Raw genomic sequence first — 23029 nt, forward strand, 5'->3', positions numbered from 1 at the left:
ACACTGACTCTGTCAAACACCTCCAGTGATATTTTTTTTTAATTTTACTGTAAGATAACTGAAACACATTGAAATTTATCCAACTATAGTAGTAATTGTTCCACGAAAAATTGGTCAGAAAGCTGTTGTTTCGAAATATAGCCACAAGGGAGCAGTGGAATGCTACCATTCATTGGTGGCATGGTAGAAAGTAGTGCTACTATGGTAATGCCTTCAGAATCTCGATGTCCGCGTGGGCAACTGCAGCCAACGGCCTTGCCACAGTGGTAACACAGGTTCCCGTCAGATCACCGCAGTTGAGCGATGTCGGGCTGGGCTAGCACTTGGATGGGTGGCCATCCGGTCTACCGGGCGCTGTTGGCAAGCGGGGTGCACTCATACCTTGTGAGGCAAACTGAAGAGCTGCTTGATGGAGAAGCAGCGGCTCCGGTCTCGTAAACTGACCCACGGCTGGGAGAGCGGTGTGCAGACCGTATGATCCACCATAACCGCATCCAGTGACGCCTGCGAGCTGAGTATGACACGGCGGCCGGTCGGTGCCGTTGAGAATACATGGCCAATTCGGGCAAAGTTTATTTCAGTTTATATGGGCAACAATGGTGCTACTGCAGTATGCCACGGGGATTTCTGATACCTCACTTGCTATTCCGAACACGGGTTGACGTCTTATCTGATCGTGACAGTATCTCTCACACTGTGTTTTATGGTGGTGGAGAAGGAATTTTCAGACGCTGTTGACTGGAATACTGTCTTTCAAATTCTGAACGTGGCAGGGTAAAATAAAGGGAGCGAAAGGCTACTTACAATTTGTACAGAATCCAGATGGCAGTTATAAGAGTCGAGGGATATGAACGGGAAGCATTAGTTGGGAAGGGAGTGAGACAGGGCTGTAGCCCCTCCCCTATGTTATTCAATCTGTATATTGAGCAAGCAGAAAAGGAAACAAAAGAAAAACTCGGAGTAGGTATTAAAATCCATGGAGAAGAAATAAAAAGTTTAGGTTCGGCGATGTCATTGTAATTCTGTCAGAGACAGCAAAGGACAAGGAAGAGCAGTTGAAAGGAGTGGACAGTGTCTTGAAAGGAGGATATAAGATGAACATCAACAAAAGCAAAACGAGGATAATGGAATTTAGTCGAATTAAGTCGGGTGATGCTGAGGGAATTAGATTAGGAAATGAGACACTTAAAGTAGTAACGGAGTTTTGCTATTTGGGGAGCAAAATAACTGGTGATGGTCGAAGTAGACAGGATATAAAATGTAGACTGGCAATGGCAAGGAAAGCGTTTCTGGAGAAGAGAAATTTGTTAACATCGAGTATAGATTAAAGTTACAGGAAGTCGTTTCTGAAAGTGTTTGTATGGAGTGTAGCCATGTATGGAGGTGAAACATGGACGATAAATAGTTTGGACAAGAAGAGAATAGAAGCTTTGGAAATGTGATGCAACAGAAGAATGCTGAAGATTAGCTGGGTAGATCACATAACTAATGCGGAGGTATTGAACAGAACTGGGGAGAAGAGGAGTTTGTGGCACAACTTGACTAGAAGAAGGGATCGCTTGGTAGGGCATGTTCTGAGGCATCAAGGGTTCACCAATTTAGTATTGGAGGGCAGCGCGGAGGGTAAAAATCGTAGAGGGAGATGGCTCTCAGTACTATGCGACTTAACTTCTGAGGTGATCAGTCGCTTAGAACTTAGAACTAATTAATCCTACTAACCTAAGGACATCACACACATCCATGCCCGACGCAGGATTCGAACCTGCGACCGTAGCGGTCGCTCGACTCTAGACTGCAGCGCCTAGAACCGCACGGCCACACCGGCCGGCCGTAGAGGGAGACCAAGAGATGAATACACTAAACAGATTCAGAAGGCTGTAGGCTGCAGTACGTACTGGGAGATGAAGCAGCTTGCACAGGATAGAGTAGCATGAAGAGCTGCATCAAACGAGTCTCAGGACTGAAGGCCACAATAACAACAATATTCCACCACGGTTTGTTAGCCACTGTTTTCCTCAGTACCTCACCTCCTGCATCAGATAGCTATCACCAGTACGCAACAGCTACGTAGGACCCGATACGTCCAGAGAGACCTGATGCGGCGTTACAGCAGAGTGTGGCCAGGAGCCGGGCGCAACCGCGGGTGTGTGTGGGCGCCGGGTAACTCAATCCGGCGCTTCCGGCGAGCGGTTAGCGTCGCATACATCACGCCGGCGCGCATTCGTTACCTCGCGCTTGGCAAAGCGTCAGGCCGTTGTCATCGGTTCGATTTATCGGCTCCTTGCGGCCAACCAAGGCCGGGGCGCTGGGTGGCTCGACCGCTGTCGCAGATAAACGGCCGATCGCGGCGATACGAATGCGATCGCCGCCTGAGTGAGACGTGGCGAGCCGGCGACAACAGGATACAAAGCCGCCTGCCTCAGGTGGCGGGAAACACCTCTCTCCCTGTAGCCAGTAGTGCCGTGTACCGTGTTCCAGTCAGCCGAACAATCGCTGAGAGAATACACTGTCGACACTAATCTCGTAGTTCACAGTAATGTCGAGTGTTAGCGTTAATGCGCTAATGGGAACTGACTGTGACCTTACTTTCATTTTCAGGTACTGTCTATCCACTGCATTAATTCCTTCCGGGCAGGCCGGCCAGAATGGTTCAAATGGCTGCGAGCACTATGGGACTTAACATCTGTGGTCATCAGTCCCCTAGAACTTAGAACTGCTTAAACCTAACTAACGTAAGGGACATCACACACATCGATGCCCGGGGCAGGATTCGAACCTGCGACCGTAGCAGTCGCGCGGTTCCGGACAGAGCGCCTAGAACCGCGAGACCACCGCGGCCGGCGAATCCTTCTGTGCGAGCTCTGATTTCCCGTATTTTAATATCATGACCATTCCTCCCTATGAGGGTGGGTGCTAACATAATATTTTCACACTCTGTGAAGAAAGTTGGCGATCGAAATTTCACGAGAAGATCCCGCCGCAACGATAAACGCCTTTGTTTTAATTTTTGTCACCTCAATTCCTTGATAATAAACAAGTGTAAATTTTATCTATTAGGTAAATTAAAATTAAAAATTTACAAAACACCCAATTAATTTCATTGATTACCTCTAATTATGTGGCTGCTGTATCACAGTTATGTAAGAGACAGAGATGGTTTGCCTGGGATGACACTATATGGCCTCTAACAAACTTAATATATTCTGTCTAATAGGCTATGTGACAGGTCGTATGTACATTTCACACACACACACACACACACACACACACACACACACACACACACACACACACAGCCAGCCGGCCGGAGTCGCCAAAGGGTTCTAGGCTCTACAGTCTGGAACCGCGCGACCGCTACGGTAGCAGGTTCGCTTCCTGCCTCGGGCATGGATGTTGTGTGATGTCCTTAGGTTAGTTAGGTTTAAGTGGTTCTAAGTTCTAGGGGACTGACGACCTCAGCAGTTAAGTCCCATAGTGCTCAGAGCCATTTGAGCCTTCCGGGCATATTGTATATCACCTATGACACAGACTCATATCCCTCCACCTCACTTAAGGTGGAAACAAGCTCTACTGAGGGAGGCCAAGAAAATCTCTGCATCACCTGCTCTGCCACTACACCAGGAATTCTGTCATCCGCCACAGCAACGATTGCGATCAAGAAGACCAGCAGGTGTTACTGCAAGACAATCATCGCGGATAGTTTTGATCTAAATGAAAGCTGAAAGTATGAATGGACAACAAAAACATTGGGTACAAGAGCCCATAACCTTGATCCAACAAAGAAGCCAAACGATTTTGACCTACCGAGGAAGCTTTGGTGCCGGCCACGGTGGCCGAGCGGTTCTAGGGGCTTCAGTCCGAAACCGTATGACTGCTACGGTCGCAGGTCCGAATCTTGTCTCGGGCATGGATGTGTGTGATGTCCTTAAAGTTACTTAGGTTTAAGTAGTTCTAAGTTCTAGGGGACTGATGACCTATGTCCCATAATGCTCAGTCATTTGAACCATTTTTTTTTTAATTTTGGCGCCGCCTCAACAGGTTAAGGACTGGACATGGTTGCCATGGCTACTTCAGGTACAAATGGGGCTGGATCAGTTCACCAATGTATGAATGTAATCAAGAAGAGCAGACAATTGAACATTTAGTCCAACAAAGCTATCCATAACATTAAAAATAATACCAAACCGTACAATCAATCAGGAATATACAAACTTAACTGCAACTCATGTCCAAAAACATACATAGGCCAAACAGGGAGAAACTTCAGCATACGGTTTCGAGAACACATGGATGCTCTTCGTTTAAAAAACTTAAATAAATCCACATTCGCCCAACATGTAGCAGAAGAAGAACATCAAGTAACAGACATATCCCATAACCTACAAGTTCTCCACTTAGCCAACAAAGGAAAAAGAATGAACCTCCTAGAAGAAATCGAAATTTATTCACATTTATTCACATAAACATGCATCCCCTTCTGACATAATTAACGACCAAACAGAGCTGCCAAACCGAATATTTCTAAAAAACTTCCACACTCTACGTATCAAACCACTTACTAAGCACAATCAAGAAATAACATAATCTATTATAAACCCAACAAATGCATGTAATAATATAAAACATAAAAATATTAATTCTAATATCTTAATTCTATCTTTGTTATATTGTAAATGTATGAATTACTGCTTTGTATAAATGTGTTATGCTAGTTTATTATCTTCAATACTACAAAAAAAAGTATACATCGTACTTAGAATACTTCTATCAGCCAAGTCAATATTTAGAAAACAATAGCTTATCTTAGAACCTCAAAACTTTCGTAAAAATATAACCTGTCCATAGATAAACCATTTGTATGTTAACAAAAACTGTCAGTCGACAACATGGCGGATAACGCAGTGCGCCCGTGCAAAATACGTGATAAAAAGTGTTTGTGATGTTGCAAAAAAGAAGAAAAGCCAGGAAAAAACCAGGAGAGGAGAATGTAAGTAAAATGAACAACTGATAGTGTGTGACTTCAAACTCGCGAAATTGAAGTAAATGATTGGAGTCGTTGCTTTTGCACAGGCCTGCCGCTGCATCCAAACTGCTGTCAAGATTGTACTACTGTAGTAACTGAAGATCCATGTAATTTGCCAGCTGAAGATGGGTGCAAACCCGAAATGCATATTGGCGTAAATAAAAAAACGCATTAAAAAGTGACTGGTTGCCGTATTTTTTCAGTGAAGTATCATTATCCACGGCCAACATTCCAAATAAAATGGACAAATACTGTTCACTTCATTCATACTCTGGAATTCACGATGACTTGTTCACTCTCACACCCAGCTTAATTAACTGGTTGAAAAACACGGACCTTAAGGTTTAATCTTGTCTTATATGTATACTGTATAAAATCGTTTGCCTTATATCAACCGTATATTGTATAAAATCACCATACGATTACTACGGCTCTAGGCGCTACGGTCTGGAACCGCGCGACCGCTACGGTCGCAGGTTCGAATCCTGCCTCGGGCATGGATGTTCGTGATGTCCTTAGGTTAGTCAGGTTTAAGTAGTTCTAAGTCTAGGTGACTGATGACCTCAGATGTTAAGTACCATAGTGCTCACAGCCATTTGAACCTGTGGCTGGAAACCGTACAAGGGATGATGATGATCTTGGTTACAGACAGACTCAAAGCTAAAATTAACCAATATTTAGGAGAAGATCAATTTGGATTTAGGAAAAAAAGAACCAGACCAATTGTAATGGTACTACAAATGATCTTAGTAGAAAGAAAACGTATGCAGCTGTCGACCTAGAGATGGCTTTTGATAGAGTGGACTGCAAGAAACTATTTGGGAATTTGAACAAACTGATTCTCATTCTACACAAAAATCAGAGTACAGGAACAGGTCCTCTCTTTCCTTATTTGTAGGAAGTGCAATACAGAAAATTATAAGCAGCACCGAAGGGACCAAAAGTAATGATAAACAAACGTATTGTATTCGATTTGCTGATGGTACAGGAACCTTACCAGAATTATAAAACGTTATGAACTGTATGTTGAAACATTTTACTCGTACATCGGATAACCACAAATTGAAAATAGAAGCCAATAAGAGTAAAATAATGGTGCCAACTAAATCGAACAGGCTCATGAGGGCAAATATTAAGACAGGAAACAAAATGCTAGTGCAAGTAAATAAATTTTGCTACTTGTGAAGTACAATGAAAGATTACAACGTGAGTATAACGGATATCTAAAGAAGAATTTCATTGACTTAACAAGCATTCAGAAATGAAAGTAAATGGTTGACAAACATCCACCTCAATACCGAAACAAGAAACAAATTTATCAAGGCATTTATCTGGAGCACATTAAGCTACGGTTGTGAAGGTTGGATTCTGCGGAAACAACAAGAGAAAAAATTCGATATATCAGCTTCATAAAAAAACATCTCGGAAGGAAAAATCCTGCAGTACACACTCACCTCTGCTTATACCTTGCAACATACATCGATCTGAACCTGCGTACTGTAGCCAAGAATTGTGTGCCTCTACAATTCTACCCGCACCACACTTCCCACATGCACGCAGGTCCGAAGGAACTACACATCGTACTTCTGACCTACACAACACTGCAAACTCGTGCTACGGTGAAAGTTTACAGAACTTCTGAATGGTGGGCTCCACATGGTTCCCAAGTTGTGCAGCGACCGTAAACCATAAAATTACCAAATAAGCAGCAACCAGTCGCAAAATCATGTTTTCTTTATTTACTTTTGCAACTCTTCGTATAGAGGGCGGGTTTGCTTTGCAGTGCCCCCTTATGGTTTCTCAAAAAAATGGCTCTGAGCACTATGCGACTCAACTGCTGTGGTCATCAGTCCCCTAGAACTTAGAACTACTTAAACCTAACTAACCTAAGGACATCACACACATCCATGCCCGAGGCAGGATTCGAACCTGCGACTGCAGCAGTCGCACGGTTCCGGACTGCGCGCCTAGAACCGCGAGACCACCGCGGCCGGCATATGGTTTCTCGTTATCATAGTCAATTCTCTATGTCTCACTTTATGTTTGGCCTGTGCCTAAGACAGTGTTACTACTCAGGGAACATACACGTTGAAAGGTAAATTTATATGTGCATTTTAAATGGTTTCATTCGTCTATGTACATTTAATTGGTTTTACGTTGCTTTATGTACATTTATTCATTTGGTCACTGTTATTAATTATTTTTATTTTTATTCTCGTATTTGTATCACCGATGATGGCTGTTAATCAGTTGAAATCGCGTTGCAAAAGTAAATAAAGAAAACATGATTTTGCGACTGGTTGCTGCTTGTTTGGTATGATCACAGAACTGGCGGAGGTTCGAGTCCTCCCTCGGGCATGGGTGTGTGTGTGTATGTGTTTTTCGTTAGGATAATTTAGGTTAAGTAGTGTGTAAGCTTAGGGACTGATGACATTAGCAGTTAAGTCCCATAAAATTTCACACACATTTGAACAGAAATGGAAAAATTCCTATAGTAGTTGGTGTTAGAGCTTCACCTTCTTTAGACTGAAGTCCGCTGACAGGTACACCTGCTTAAAGGAAGTGCCTCTAACTGAGGGATCACCTCCAGAGGATGTAATGTTTCCAAGTAGAGAAGGAATTAGCACATTTCATCAAAATATAAGAGGTATTGGAGATAAAGTTAGTGAACTGCTAATAGATGTTAATTCTGAAATTATTGGTATATCAGAGCACCACTTAAATAATTTGAAAATTCAGAGGCTTCCTTTACCAGGCTACAGATTAGCTGGCTGTTTTTCAGGGAGTTCCTTGCGGGGCGGAGGAGTGCCACTGCACGTAAAAAACAGTACTTCATTTGAGTCCGTCCATAGACGTATCACGAGACTGCACTGAACAGATATTTGAAAGTTGTGCAGCATTTCATTGCTGATAGCGTTTGCTTCAACTTATGGACTGATTTTCTTTCAGGTTCGTGAACATTTATTTTTATCTGTTATTACTTTTTATGTTGTAAGTTCATGTACTGACACGTTCCATGACCTTGGAGATTTGCTCCTCAATCTGGTCCTACGGAAATCGACATTTTAATAAATAAATAAATAAATAAACTAGCAATTGTGACAGGCTGCACAACGATACTAGTGCCACCAACGCAAGATAGGAGGAATTAGAGCTCGTGCCGAGGCATATAGACTGACGTTTTCTCTCACTCCATTTGCGAGTGGAAATGGAAGGAATGACTAGTAGAGTTAGAAAGTATTCTCCGCCACGCACCATATAGTGGCTTGGGCATTATGTATGGAGATGTAGACAGAATTATAGCGTAATTCGTTTCAATAACAGAGAGACAAGGCGATTTTTTTTTTTTTCAGGGCGCAGGAACATGGCTAATAGGCGTCCTTTTCTCCTTCCGATAAGAACGACGGTTTCAATTCTCCTGCCGCCACAGCAGTGCCCTCGTGATGATGTAAACGCGTCGCTGGGAAGACTGCAGGGGCGGGGGGAGTGAACAGTAGTTGGTGTAAAATTTATGTGACGTCAGCACACGTTAAGTAAAAAACTGAGTGTTAGGAGGGGCCTTTAGGCGAGATGAGGAATGGGTGGCGGGCGCTCGCTCGGCCGATGCTTATCTCCGTGTTTCCCCAGCTGGCTACGATGGCCCAGAACTACGATATTAATTGCAGCGACGAACGGCCGGTGAGCGTCTTTTTGTCGCCAGTGATGGCCGGATAAACCGCGTCCAGGCATACACCCCCCCTCCCCCCCCCCCCCAGCCACCATTACGGCCCTCCACTTGCCAGGACCTGGCACGTGTTGCAGTACACGCAAGTCCACCTCACCTAACTAACGCCACGTTACTGTGGGCCGTCTCACAACCTTTCTCATTAGTGGCACATGAAACATCTTCTGTTGAGTACATACTGCATTCGCTGTCAACCAAGAGAGACACACCGTCTGTAAACATGACTAAATCAAAATCCCAACCACGTTTTACTGACTGCATGTCAAGGCTAATCTTAGGAATTACTGAAGGGATTTAGATACGGTTTTCACAGACAGACAGACTGAATCACGAGGAAAAAAATTGCTCAAATTGCTCTGAGCACTATGGGACTTAACATCTATGGTCATCAGTCCCCTAGACTTAGAACTACTTAAACCTAACTAACCTAAGGACATCACACACATCCATCCCGAGGCAGAAATCGAACCTGCGACCGTAGCTGCAGTGCGGTTCCAGACTGTAGCGCCTACAACAGCTCGACCTGCCGGCCCGTGGGTGTATGTATCAAAATAAGAGTAAAACGTTAAATTCAGTTTTGTCTGAAATTCCTTTATTTCATAGTTACGCAGTAGAATAGGAAACACAAGTGCAAAAGAAACAACACAAAATTAGTTCTTCTCAGAAAGCAACGACAGGAAGAAACCGGAAATTCAGCTCAATACGTACTGTAAGTTTACCCCAGGACATGTTCCAAATGATGTCGATTTAGACGAATACAACATTTTACTCTTATTTTTATCCATACATCACACTCACGCAGTTACGTCGAATCACACTGCACTTACGACACTGCAGTGGCTAAGTTGTTCAGAAGTAGTATGCAATGTTCGTTGGGATATACATCCAAAATACATCAAATGTATTCGCAGTTGCGGATATGGGCAACCGTCAGCTGTATAATGCACTCCGTCATCAGGCCACAAGTGGCCCATCGGGATTATCCGACCACCGTGTCATCCTCAGTTGAGGATGCGGATAGGAGGGGCGTGTGGTCAGCACACCGCTCTCCCGGTCGTTATGAAGGTTTTCTTCGACCGGAGCCGCTACTATTCGGTCGAGTAGGTCCTCAATTGGTATCATGAGGCTGAGTGCACCCCGAAAAACGCCAACTGCGCATGGGGCCCAGATGGTCATCCATCCAAGTGCCGGCCACGCCCGACAACGCTTCACTTCGGTGATCTGACGGGAACCGTTGTATCCATTGTGGCAACGCCATTGCCAGCTGTATAATGGAATGACGACAATGAAAAATTTGTGCCGCTCACCGTGAGCGGTCGCCTTACCATTAGGCTGTCCGAGCACGTTTCACGGCCATACATGCATGTCCGAAGGAACAATGCATCGTACTTCTGAACAACACGAGCACAGGAGTGTCGTGTGACTTCCAATTAAAATGTATCTCCCGTAATGAAATATACTGATGGATGTACAAGTTAAGGTTGTAGACACATGGTAAACGACATATGGAAGTTTGGGTGTGACAGTGAAGCGTGCTCGGGTAGCAAAATGGTAAGGCGACCGCACGTGATAAGCCTGAAATCCGGGTTCGAGTACGGTCCGGCACGAGTTTGCATCGTCGTCGTTCCATTATAGAGTTGATGGTTGCGCATATTCGCAACTGCGAATACACTTCGTGTAGTTTTGTATATAATTATGACTGTTGTAGAATTTTGGAAAAACAGACAATGTCTGGTGGGATAACAACAATCAGTGATTTTATAATGTTACTTATAATCCGTCTTGACTGTAAATTTATTTTTTGTTTTTTTTATTTTTTATTCACATGACCGGTTTCGGTTCATTCAGAACCATCTTCAGATCTGATATTTCAGTTACAGGAGTAACCCGTCCAAATCCAGCAACTTTCACATGCTGGGTCACATGACGCAGCATGTGATAGTAGCTGGATTTGGACGGGTTATTCCTGTAACTGAAATAGCAGATCTGAAGATGGTTCTGAATGAACCGAAACTGGTCATATGATTAAAAACATTGCAATCAAGACGGATTATAAGTAACATTATAAACTGTTGTACAAGATAAGACGTCCGGCCGCATGTGCCACCGTGCGGAGCTTTATTTATTTTTTTAAAAGTAAGGCAAAGTCTTGAACATGCGTGTTTCATTAACGTGGTAAACCGGCACCCGACCTGTGACATGGTACCAACGCGACGCCCCGCAATTACCACGGGGCTGCATACAGACGCAGAAGGGCCACAGTACGGGCTGGCCAGCCCTCACGACAGGCGGCTCCAGCCTGTCGATGTGTGGCCATATTCGTGGCGCGTAAAGAGCCGCTCTCGTCTTACACGCCGGGATCCGCCCCCTCACACTTTAGCTCCACTCGTACACACGTCCGCTCGCAGATAGCATCGCCGCCGTAAATCTCGCAGACACGGCCGACGAGACGCGCCGCCGCCGCCGGCGGCCGCCAGGCGCGCTGTTCGGACGCCGCCCCCTCCCGCCCCCACCTCGGCAGGTGTACGTGGGAGGCGGCGTGATGCGAGCCACGGCCCCCGGGGCGACATCACAGACTACGGCGCCACCTGTCTACTGGCCCCGACCACCGCCTGCTCTCTGTATGTGCGTGTGCGAAGGAGGTCTGAAGGCGCCGACAGGGATTTTCCCACGGACTACAAGCAGCTGGTCCGGTGCTCCTCGAAAGTTGTGGGTAATAACCACCTGCCCAGCATCCCTTCGCCGTAGCGGAGCTCGCTACTGGTCCGACTCTCGAGGTGGAGGTAACCAGTTCGTTTCCTGTGTGAGGTGTTGGTTGTGCTCTTTTGCATAACCCTATGATGCTACAAGTTAAGCGCTGTCGGGCGTGGCCGGCACTTCAATGGGTGACCATCGGAGCCGCCATACGCTGTTGCCACTTTTCGGGGTGCACTCAGTCCCGTTATGCCAACTGAGGAGCTACTCGACCGAATAGTAGCCACTCCGTTCAAAGAAAACCATCGTAACGGTAGGGATAGCTGTGTGATGACCACACGCCCCTCCTATCGGCATCCTTAGCTGAGGATGTCGCGGCGGTCGGATGGTCCCGATGGGCCGCTTGTGGCCTGAAGACGGAGTGCTTTTTTATGATGCTACAGTGCGATTTATGATGACCGACAGAGAAGGGAAGCACCGGATATGAACATGTACATTACGTGAAGGAAATAGTAATACTCGGCAACGAAAACGTTTTACTGAATGATAGTAGGGGTGGTGCAACCAGCCATGATAATGTCAATACGACATAGACATACACTGACGTGACAAATGTCATGGGACATCTCCTAATATCGAGGCGGACCTCCTTTTTTTTCAGCGGCGTGCGGCAACTTTTTTTTCAGCGGCGTGCGGCAATTCGACGTGGCACGGACTCAGCAAGTCGTTGGAAGTCCCCAGCAGAAATATTGAGTCATGCCGCCGAACTGTCCAGAATGTTCTTCTACTTAGTCGTCGACAACTGTGGCCCGGTGACATGGTGCACTGTCATGGTAACGTAAAGTCCATGAAAGGCTGCATATTGTCTCCAAGTGCTCTAACGTAACGACTTCCAGTTACTGATAGCTTCAGTTGGACCACAGGGCCCAATCCATTCCACGTAAGCCGGCCGCAGTGGTTCTAGGCGCTAAAGTCTGGAAATGCGCGACTGCTACGGTCGCAGGTTCGAATCGTGCCTCGGGCATGGATGTGTGTGATGTCCTTAGGCTACTTAGGTTTAAGTAGGGGACTGATGGCCTCAGATGTCAAGTTCCATCGTGCTCGGAGCCATTTGAACAATTTTTTAAACCAACCAGAATACTGGCCTATAAATTTTAAACCGAACATTATTTTATTGCGTTGCTCCTGACGTAACGAAGATTCACACGCTAGTCTCTGGGAGGCAACACCTGGATAGAGATTCCGTATCTTTCTAAAGAGCTTACAGAGCAATTTTGTGCATTTTCGACAGAAAATAGCAGTCCCGTGTCCCGACAAGAGTGTGTGGGTGGGAGACAGAAATGGAAGCGAATGCCAGTCGGTCTACCTGAGGCTGCGACTTCACCTTGGACTCTGAACTTTTTTGTGGTAGCCAGCTCCTCTAAAAATGATTCTTATCTCGTGCTAGCGAGCTCGTAGACTCCAAGCTGGGCATTCCTTTCACAATACTAAAAAGAGAAATGGAAAGAAGTCAATATTTTATTTATTTATTTATTTATTTTTATTTTATTTTTATTTTATTTATTTATTTATTTATTTATTTTGCTGCCCTTGTCCACTAAAGTACGAGCAGCCCTTAGCGGCTCGCCTTCTTACTTACAACTATTTATGACGTCGCCTTTCCGGCTTAGATCTTTTTTAATGTGTGACTTGTAGGTACTGCATCTTTTTCCAGTCAGTGAAAACTTTAATTTTATTAATGTATTATATACCTAATATGTTTTAGAACAGTTAGTCTAACTCTGAAGACGACGCTCATAGTAGCGCCGAAACCAGATCAATTTTTGACTAAATATTTGTGACCGAGGGCTTATTTCTTCTAATATTGATAGCAGTTATTATGCAGTGCCAATCATAGACGACTTGATCAATGGAAATGAGGGTAGAAGTATTGTGAAATATATCCCGTGATATTTTCGCCTAACTCCTGGTATTCGAAAATAATAACCCTCTCACTAGTATATCTACATGTAAATAGTGCTTCACAAGTCCTATTACAGGCTTCTACAGGTTGTAGAGACGAGGCCGTGCGGTTCTAGGCGCTGCAGTCTGGAATAGCGAGACCGCTACGGTCACAGGTTCGAACCCTGCCTCGGGCATGGATGTGTGTGATATCTTTAGGTTAGTTACGTTTAACTAGTTCTAAGTTCTAGGGGACTAATGACTTCAGAAGGTGCGTTCCATAGTGCTCAGACCCATTTGAACCATTTTTGTAGAGACGACTTATTACGTAAACATTTATTTACCGAAACACAATACAATCTTACAACTGTAGTCTAACGTTAATGACTGAAAGAATTTCACAGTTTGCGAGTACTATGCTCTGTAAACAGAACGGTACAGTCAGTCGGTGCCAACAAGTCTCCCATCTCACAGTGTTCACACAGATTACTGCAAACCAACAAGTGTTCAGGGTCCCGCCTTGCCTCAAGCAAAGTTTATCATCACTGATATCCCACTTCCTCAAATTAGTCGTGCACCGTATCACCTCTGTTCTCAGTTCGTCGAAGGTCTTCTGAGTCCTGTACTGTAGATGACAGCCTCCTGGTAGCTTCTCTTTTTCTGTCCACAGCTCACTCGGTGGGCTTCTGCCGAACTTGGTGCTATAAGAAGGAAGCTTCTCCCAGATTTCACCCGTCATGGATGATCGTAAGTTCCATACAATGGACGCCTTGAATCTGTTTTCTGCTGCTTCTTTTCAAAGCTGCAACCTGTTTTCTTACACCTGGCGGTGGTACTGTTAGGTGACGAAAGATCTGACTTACTAGAGTTCGTATTAGGAATGGTATGAGTCTGGAGCCAGTATTTGTAAAAATGCTTGACATACGCTCGTAAGCGCGTAGGGAAGCCGCGCGGTCTTAGGCGCCTTGTCACGGTTCGAGCGGCTCCACCCGTCCGAGGTTCTAGTCCTCCCTCGGGCATGGGTGTGTGTGTTGTCCGTAGCGTAAGTCAGTTAAGTTAGATTAAGTAGTGTGTAAGCCTAAGAACCGACCACTCAGCAGTTTGGTCCCATAGGAACTTCCACCACAGCCTCGTATGACTTGAGGTGGCGACACGTAATACCCCTAAAAACATTTCGAACATCGTTTTGGTGTCCAGGTGTTTGGTATGTGGAAGCACACTGTTGTATGGGCGTACTGATCTCCAAAACTGGTGTACTGGTGTGGCTTGTCTGTGCTGTGAATAGCAAAGCCTGCCTGTACTAACACGGCAGCCCACTACAAATGTTCTTACAGTCGCCATCGTGTTGGAAGACTCCTATACGCCGTCCGATATGTTAGACCGCCAGCGGCGCTTCGGCATCCGGCGCTCGCATGAAACACGGCGCGAATGGCGGTAATTAACAATGGGAGACGGAGTAATTAAAGCCTAGGCGGGCACTCGCCTTTTTCTCGGCCGCACTCCCCGCGGCGTCTTCCCCTTTCCCTCTCCGCTTCCGGTTCCCTCTTCGTCTCTCGCCTCACGAGGCCCCGCCGACACAATAGACCGATTGTGAACACCCTGCGCTGCTTGAAGCAGCTGGTAACGAGACCCGAACCACGTTATGACAACTCAGCGGACGCTGCGTTAGCCAACGCCGGGCAGAGCGGGTTAACCTCATTAGGCGGGACCTTTCTGCGGGCCCGTCGTGTTTGCAACAGCTTTAACATCCCATCCGTTAGAGCCTCTCTCCGCTGCCAGGGGGTCAAGCACTCGAGCCACCGCGGGAACCTGACTGCGTTTTGCAATACAAACAGCCTCCTACCTTGATATTCTCTGCCAAGAAAGAGGCAGTCTCCGGACTGTTAAACGGCCGAGCATGTCGAACAGATACACTGCCTGATTAAAAATATCCGGACACCTGTTTCGGGACATTTATGTGGAGTATTATGCACTGAAGCGCCGAAGAAAGTAGCATAGGCATGCGTTTTCAAATGAAGAGATATGTAAACAGGCTGAGTACGGCGCTCCGGTTGGCAAAGCCCATATACAAGTGTCTGGCGCAGTTGTTAGATCGGTTATTACTGCTACAATGATAGGTTATCAAGATTTAAGTGAGTGTGGACGTGGTATTATAGTCGGCGCACTGGCGATGGGACACAACATCTTCGAGGTAGCGATGAAGTGGGCATTTTCCTGTACGACCATTCAAATGGTTCACATGGCTCTCAGCACACGGTTTAGTAGAGAACTCGTTCATACTTTAAAAAAAATGGTGCTTCAGGACCACCTGTTACGTAATCTCAGATGTTCCTTTTGTTGGTCAGGCATCTTTGCTCAAATGGTTCAGATGGCAGCGTTAACACAAGTTCAAATGGCTCAGAGCTCTATGGGACTTAACTTCTGAGGTCATCATTCCGCTAGAACTTAGAACTACTTAAACATAACTAACCTAAGGACATCACTCAATCCATGCCCGAGGCAGGATTCGACCCTGCGGTTCCAGACTGAAGCGCCTAGATCCGCTCGGCCACACCGGCCGGCCTCACATTCGGGAGGACGACTCCTGAAACCCGTACCGGCCACACTGATTTAGGTTTTCCGTGATTTCCCTAAGTCGCTTCAGGCAAATGCCGGGATGGTTCCTGTGGAAGGGCACTGCCCATTCCCTTCCCTGATCCGATGGGACCGAAGAGCTCCCTGTAACGTCTCTCCTCCAAATCAGCCAACCAACGAACACACCTGGGAACCAGGAGCTGTTACTCAACTGCGCATTGTCAATATATGTTAATAAAAGTAATTGTAAACATGAAACCAGCTGCATACAACTTTTCCCCCAGTCGATAACTACAATGAAGCAATTTGTCTCAATTGTTTTCGATTTCTGAGATATTTTCGCAGCTGGCTAAGGGAGACGAAATATTTATTGTGATGTATTTGTATATAGTTATCACAAACATACATCACAAACTGAATAACACTTAACACCATTTCTTATGGAGACGGTAGAACGAGTGATAATTCGGTTGTTTCCTTAGCGGGTTGGTCATTGTAAGGGAACCTGCACAAGTAAGATAGCAGTCAAACATTGAAGTTTTGACCACAGCTGAACAAGCAAGAAATGAAACTATTAATAAAAATTCGTTTCACTGGAACATGAAAAGTCTGCTTTTCACCTCTCTGTACAATTAAAATGCCGCAATTGTACTTAATTATGATTAAAAAATAAACACCACTTTTTTAAAAAAATGTGTCTGAAATCTTATGGGACTCAACTGCTAAGGTCATCAGTCCCTAAGCTTACAGATTACTTAACCTAAATTATCCTAAGGATAAACACACAGACCCATGCCCGAGGGAGGACTCGAACCTCCGCCGGGACCAGCCGCACAGTCCATGACTGCAGCGCCTAAACACCACTTTCGCAAGCGCCTATGTATATGTACAAAAACTAACAAATAGTCACAGATTCTTACTGCATAAAATTCCTATTTGAAGACAGTCGTACTTAGTTCTTAACTCATTACATTTAATATTTACAAACTACCACACATGAAGCCGGCCGCTGTGGCCAAGCGATTCTAGGCGCGTCAGTCCAGAAGAGAGTTGATACTACGGTCGCAGGTTCGAATCCTGCCTCGGGCATGGGTGTGTGTGATGTCCTTAGGTTAGTTACGTTTAAGTAGTTCTAAGATCTAGGGGACTGATGACCTCAGATGTTAAGTCCCGTAGTGCTTACAGCCATTTAAACCAGCTGAACCACACATGAAATATTATTTTTCAATTTCTGTATTACATGAAAAGGGCAATCTAAATATCTCTATACGCATTAATTATTGTTTGGTATGCTTCGTACATGTAGTATCAAATATTTTATAAGAAATATTGTAGAAAGTTGAGACAATTGGTTAACCATCCACAAGGAAAACATTGGCGTATCGTCAGAATTGGGGAGAGCATGAGGGACGATTGAGCCTATTATAGCCGGACGGGGTGGCCGAGCGGTTCTAGGCGCTTCAGTCAGAAACCCCGCTACCGCTACGGTCGCAGGTTCGAATCCTGCCTCCGGCATGGATGTGTGTGACGTCGTTAGGTTAGTTAGGTTTAAGTAGTTCTATAGTTCTAGGGGACTGATGACCTCAGCAGTTAAGTCTCATAGTGCTCAGAGATATTTTTGAGCCTATACACAGGAGCTCTACCGCACACTACAGCGTCATCAGCAAACAGTTGCATATTGCTGCTCATCCGAACCGTCTTACAGTTAATGTACATACACAAGACTTCACACAGTTGGTTCAAAAACATCAAACACATAACAGAAGCACATAATGTTATACTTAATATGTAACTCGTTGCTGCAAATCTCTGAAAGATAAAGAAATAAACTACTTTCCTAACTTCGCAGAAAACAGAAATGTTTCTTTCCTATACTTTTTTTTTAAATAAACATTCTTTTCACTTGTCAATTTGTAAATTACAGAGAAAGGCCTTTTCTGAACACACTGTACACAGACGTATTGTAAAACTTAATTCCCTTCCTTGTGTGAAACGCCGGTCGCGGTGGTCTCGCGGTTCTGGGCGCGCAGTCCGGAACCGTGCGACTGCTACGGTCGCAGGTTCGAATCCTGCCTCGGGCATGGATGTGTGTGATGTCCTTAGGTTAGTTAGGTTTAAGTAGTTCTAAGTTCTAGGGGACTAATGACCACAGCAGTTGAGTCCCATAGTGCTCAGAGCCATTTGAACCTTGTGTGAAACCTCTATTACAATCACGTTATAATGAAAAGTCATTTGTTACCTGATTATAGCTGGTTTTCGTCGACTTCACCACAGAAGACGGCCCTTTTTTCACTTTTCGGGGCAAATGGATCAATGGACGATACCGAAATTACTCTCGCGATGAACAGACCTGTGTGCAGAGCCGACCGTTGCACACTGAATCTCTTACCCAACTCCGGTGACCGGCTCTTCCCATGCAGCAGACGTCCCGCCACTAAGCATTCTGGTGCAATAAACATCGGCCCTGCATTTGCCTAAGAAGGGCCGAGCGTCGTAAAAACGTCGCCGGCTGCTCGTACGTTCTGGCGCCGCTGCCATCACACCGACTGCGTGCGTCGCAACCGGGCGTGTGTGTGTGTGTGTGTGTGTGTGTGTGTGTGTGTGTGTGTGTACGCGCAGCGAATGCATTTGAAGCAAGGTAGAGGGGTGGGGATAAGAAACACAAAAGATGTGAATGGGGGATCCGGGATCTACTTACAGAAACTTAGGACCCGTCTCACTAGCTCAAAGCAACCGGTTTCTTCTGGGGGGAATGCAAAGGCATGGGAACGATGGCTCTGGACGAATCAGCATCACGCTGTCGCTGCAATATGGCCACCGCGACTGATCACCAACCAAAACAAACACACTGCAACAGGCTATCCTCGTCTTGATGGTAACTGAGTTTAGCGTTGCCCAACACGAATATATTTTTTTTAAGTCATCAGCCCATTAGTCTTCTGATTGGTTTGATGTGGCCCGCCACGGATTGTCAACACCTTTCCTCTTCATCTCAAAGTAGCACTTGCAACGTACATCCTCCGTTATTTACTGGATGTATTCCAATCTCTATTTTTCCTCTATAGTTTTTACCCTCTACAGCTCCCTCTAGTGCTCTGAAGTTAGTCCTTGATGTCTTACCAGATGACCTGACATCCTAACCATTTTCTCACTGTTTTCGTATATTGCTTTTCTAGCCGACTCTCCGCAGAACCTCCTCATTTCTTATCTTATCAGTCAACCTAATTTTCAACATTCGTCTGTAGCACCACATCTCAAATGCTTCGATTTTCTTCTGTTCCGGTTTTCCCACAGTCCATGTCTCACTAACATACGACGCTGTGCTCCAAATGTACTTTCTCGCCGGCCGCGGTGGTCTCGCGCTTCTAGGCGCGCAGTCCGGAACCGTGCGAGTGCTACGGTCGCAGGTTCGAATCCTGCCTCGGGCATGGATGTGTGTGATGTCCTTAGGTTAGTTAGGTTTAAGTAGTTCTAAGTTCTAGGGGACTTATGACCACAGCAGTTCAGTCCCATAGTGCTCAGAGCCTTTTTTTTTTGTACTTTCTCAGAAATTTTCTCCTCAAATAAAGACCTAGTAGACTTCTCTTTGCTAGGAATGCCCTTTTTGCCAGTCCTAATCTGTTTTTGATGTCCTCCCTAGGCTGACCGTCAGGCTCAGTAGGTAGGAGAATTTCTTAACTTCGTCTGCATCACGATCACCAACCCTGATGTTTCCTGTTGTTCCCATTTCTGCTACCGTTCATTACTTCCATTTACCCTCAGTCCAAATTCTGTACTTGTTAGACTACTCCTTCCACTCATCACATCATGTAATTCTCCTTCGTTCACTGAGGGTACCAGTGTCATCACGTTCCAGGTTGAGAAAAGCTATGAAATTGTGTTTCTTTTTCTTTAGTCTTGCTTCCATTATCAACCGAAACACTTTGCAGAAATCATCAGGTTATCTAGTGGGCTACAATGAAAATAAATCTAATCTCTTTAAATAAGGATACACGTAAGATTTAGCGTATAACAGGACGGGTGTTTATAAAGTTTTCATTACCTCACTGAAAAAAAAATTAAGTTACGTAAGAAATATTTTTTTTTCGTTGTAGCTGTATCGCGATATTTCTTTTGCTACCCGAAAACGAATTAACGCACAGTACTCTAGCTGTCAAGGAATACGGAATTAATTTGAGTTTCCTTGTCGATAACACTCATTAATTTGTGCGACTACCGTTCCGGACGTGTTTCAAAAGCTTGAAATTCACTGAATCCGCGCTGTGTGTCAACAGATGGCTTTTTGAGCTCTTTCATTATGAATATGTCCCAAAAACCTGCTAAAAATGATATCACTGATATGGGTTTATAATTCAGCGAATTACTTCTATTTCTTTTCTTGTGTTTTGGCGTGATTTCAGCTACTTCATAGTCTTTAGGTAGGGATTTTTTGTAAAGCGAACGATTGTATATGATCGCTACAGGTGGAGTTATTTCATAAGCGTAATCCGAGAGGAACATAATTGGTGTTCAACATCGACGGGAACACCTGTCTTTACTAAGTGACTTAAGTTGCTTCACTGCACTGAGGGTATAAACTTCTAAGTTATTCATGTTGTGAGCTCTTCTTGATTGGAATTCTAGACTGTTTACTACATCTTCGTTGGTGAATGAATTTGGGAAAACAGCGGTTCGTTACTCTGCTTCAGTGGTGTTCCAATCGGTAATATTACCTTGGATATCGTGGAGTGAAGATAGCATCTTTCCGCAGATGTGCTTCACGTATGACCAGAATCTTTTTGGATTTTCCGCCGGATTTCGAGACAGTGTTAAATTTTAAATATAGACGTAGACACTCCACTTTAATAATAGACTGCTGCGATATCGGCAGAAATGAAAGAAAAGAACGTAACCCTATCGTTTAGAGGTGAGGTGGTAATCAAAACTTTCTGAGTATTCCCCGTAAAAATAGAGGATCTGCTAGTATCTTATTCCAAGATCAATGGCCAGCGTGTCACAACGTATAAGTGTTTAGCGGTAACTCTAAGAAGCGATATTAATGTAGACGATCACGTAAAATCAATAGTAACGAAGACGAATGGGAAACTTAGGTATATATGAAAGGTTCTCGGGAAGTGTGGCGAGTCTTTGAAGGATAATACAGATGGCGGTAGTATCGCGTACACAAGGTATGAAAGGGCAGAACATTGGCGGAACCGCAAATTGTACTCAGGAGACTAATGGAAAATGGCCGCACGCTGGGATTTAATAAACGTTCAACGCGGAATGGTAGTTGGAGCTAATCACATTCAACATTCCATATCAGATGTGGTTATGGAATTCAGTATTCCCAGATCAGCAGTGTCAATAGATTGCTGAAAATACCAAATGTGAAGCATTACCTTTCACCACGGGCAACGGTGTGGCAAAAGGCCTTCACTTAACGACCGAGGGCAGCGCGGTTTGTGTAGAGTTGTCAGAGCTAATAGAGAAGCAACGCTGCGTGAAATAACCGCAGAAAGCAATGTTTGACGTGTTTATGTGGCTCTTTCTCTTGAATACATTATACAGTTTTTCTGAAATCGAAATCTTTTGTTTGTCTGTACACGTACATCAATGAGTTGATTTACGCCCCATTCGGATAACTGTTTCGTGGCACGTCCTTGCCGCCCGAGCGGTTGCAGGCGCTGCAGACTGGAGCCGCGCGACCGCTACGGTCACAGGTTCTAATCCTGCCTCGGGCATGGATGTGTGTGAAGTCCTTATGTTTAAGTAGTTCTAAGTTCTAGGCGAGTGATGACCTCAGAAGTTAAGGCGCATAGTTCTCAGACCCATTTGAACAATTTTTTTTGGCGCGTCCTTCTTTCTTCGTAGTATTACGCCGGTCACGCAGTTTCGAATAATGAAGTGTAGTATGAGGGGGCAAGTGCTGATACTAAGGCTAAAATTTTTCTCGAAAATTCTTCAGCTCGCCGCGCCATACACGCTGGTGAACAGCGACAATGCCAGTGGCGGGTTCGTTACTTAGCAAGCTGGAAAGGCTGATACCGAACGGGAACACGGTGAGGGTTGCACCGGAGTTGCTGCGCGGGCGGTAGCGCACAAAAAGCGGCGCCATGGCCGGCCCGGCCCCGCCCCCTCCCGGGGGGTGGAGCTGGGGGTGGGGGCGGGGGCGGGAAGCCGCCCCCGGCATTTCTAATCCGGCGCCGCCGCAGCCGTCGTCGGCACCCCCGTGATGGATGTGCTCACTTACTGGAAATACATCAGCCGGGGCCCCTCGCCGCGGCCTTTGTCTCGGTCGCCGCTCGCTAGCTCCCAGCCAGGCCGGCCCCCAATTTCCTCCCTCCCTCCCTCCCTCCCCACCCCCCTACTGCTCCGTGACGAGAGAGAAACTCGCCCCCGCGCAGAGAGAAGGGGAGCTGCCACTTGCAAGTATTTCCGCCCCTGATGGATATACCACCCCCGGCGATGTTGCTGACAACACGGGAATATAATGCCACCGCGCCGGCGAGGGGAATCCCCCTTCCCGGCGGACGCCGCAATTCGTCTGCTGCCGCCGCCACGGCACGGCCCCGCCTTGCGCCGAACTGCGCTCCTCCACAAAGGAAAACGCCGAGACGACAGCCGAAAGAACAGGGGGCGGCTGCTGATCTCTTCCGGCCCGAACAGCGCTCATTACTGGCCGCTCCCCCACCACACACACGATCGCGCGTTGCTCGCTAATGGAGGCCCTCTATGGCGCAGGGGCACCGCACAAAGCTTCCGTCACCATCTCCACCTTCCACCAATACCATCTTCTGTTAGAGTCCGTTTTCTACCTGCAGCCATTTTTGCAGAACATAAAGTAGGAGTTGTGTTCCACCTGTTTGTGTAGCTCACACTGCGTTGTTATACGTTACGTGAACAGCAACAGTGCTGCGCCGGCCGGGATGGCCGAGCGGTTCTAACCGATCTAGTTCGGAACCGCGCTGCTGCTAGGGTCGCCGGTTCGAATCCTGCCTCGGGTATGGTTCAAAACCGTTCAAATGGCTCTGAGCACTATGGGACTTAACTTCTGAGGACATGAGTCGCCTAGAACTTAGAACTAATTAAAC

At 45.8% G+C, this 23029-nt stretch overlaps 1 protein-coding gene across 1 annotated transcript in view; it reads right to left on the reverse strand.

The window, feature by feature from the left end:
* Nucleotides 1–22128, reverse strand: part of LOC126293225 (uncharacterized) — a 99723-nt gene extending 77595 nt beyond the window's left edge. The window contains exon 1 of the mRNA XM_049986346.1: nt 21984–22128. Within this exon, the coding sequence (XP_049842303.1) occupies nt 21984–22128 (145 nt within the window). The remainder of the gene's footprint in view (nt 1–21983) is intronic.
* Between the last annotated feature and the right edge of the window lie 901 nt (nt 22129–23029).

Source organism: Schistocerca gregaria, chromosome 10 (genome assembly GCF_023897955.1).
Source record: "Schistocerca gregaria isolate iqSchGreg1 chromosome 10, iqSchGreg1.2, whole genome shotgun sequence".
NCBI lineage: Eukaryota > Metazoa > Arthropoda > Insecta > Orthoptera > Acrididae > Schistocerca > Schistocerca gregaria.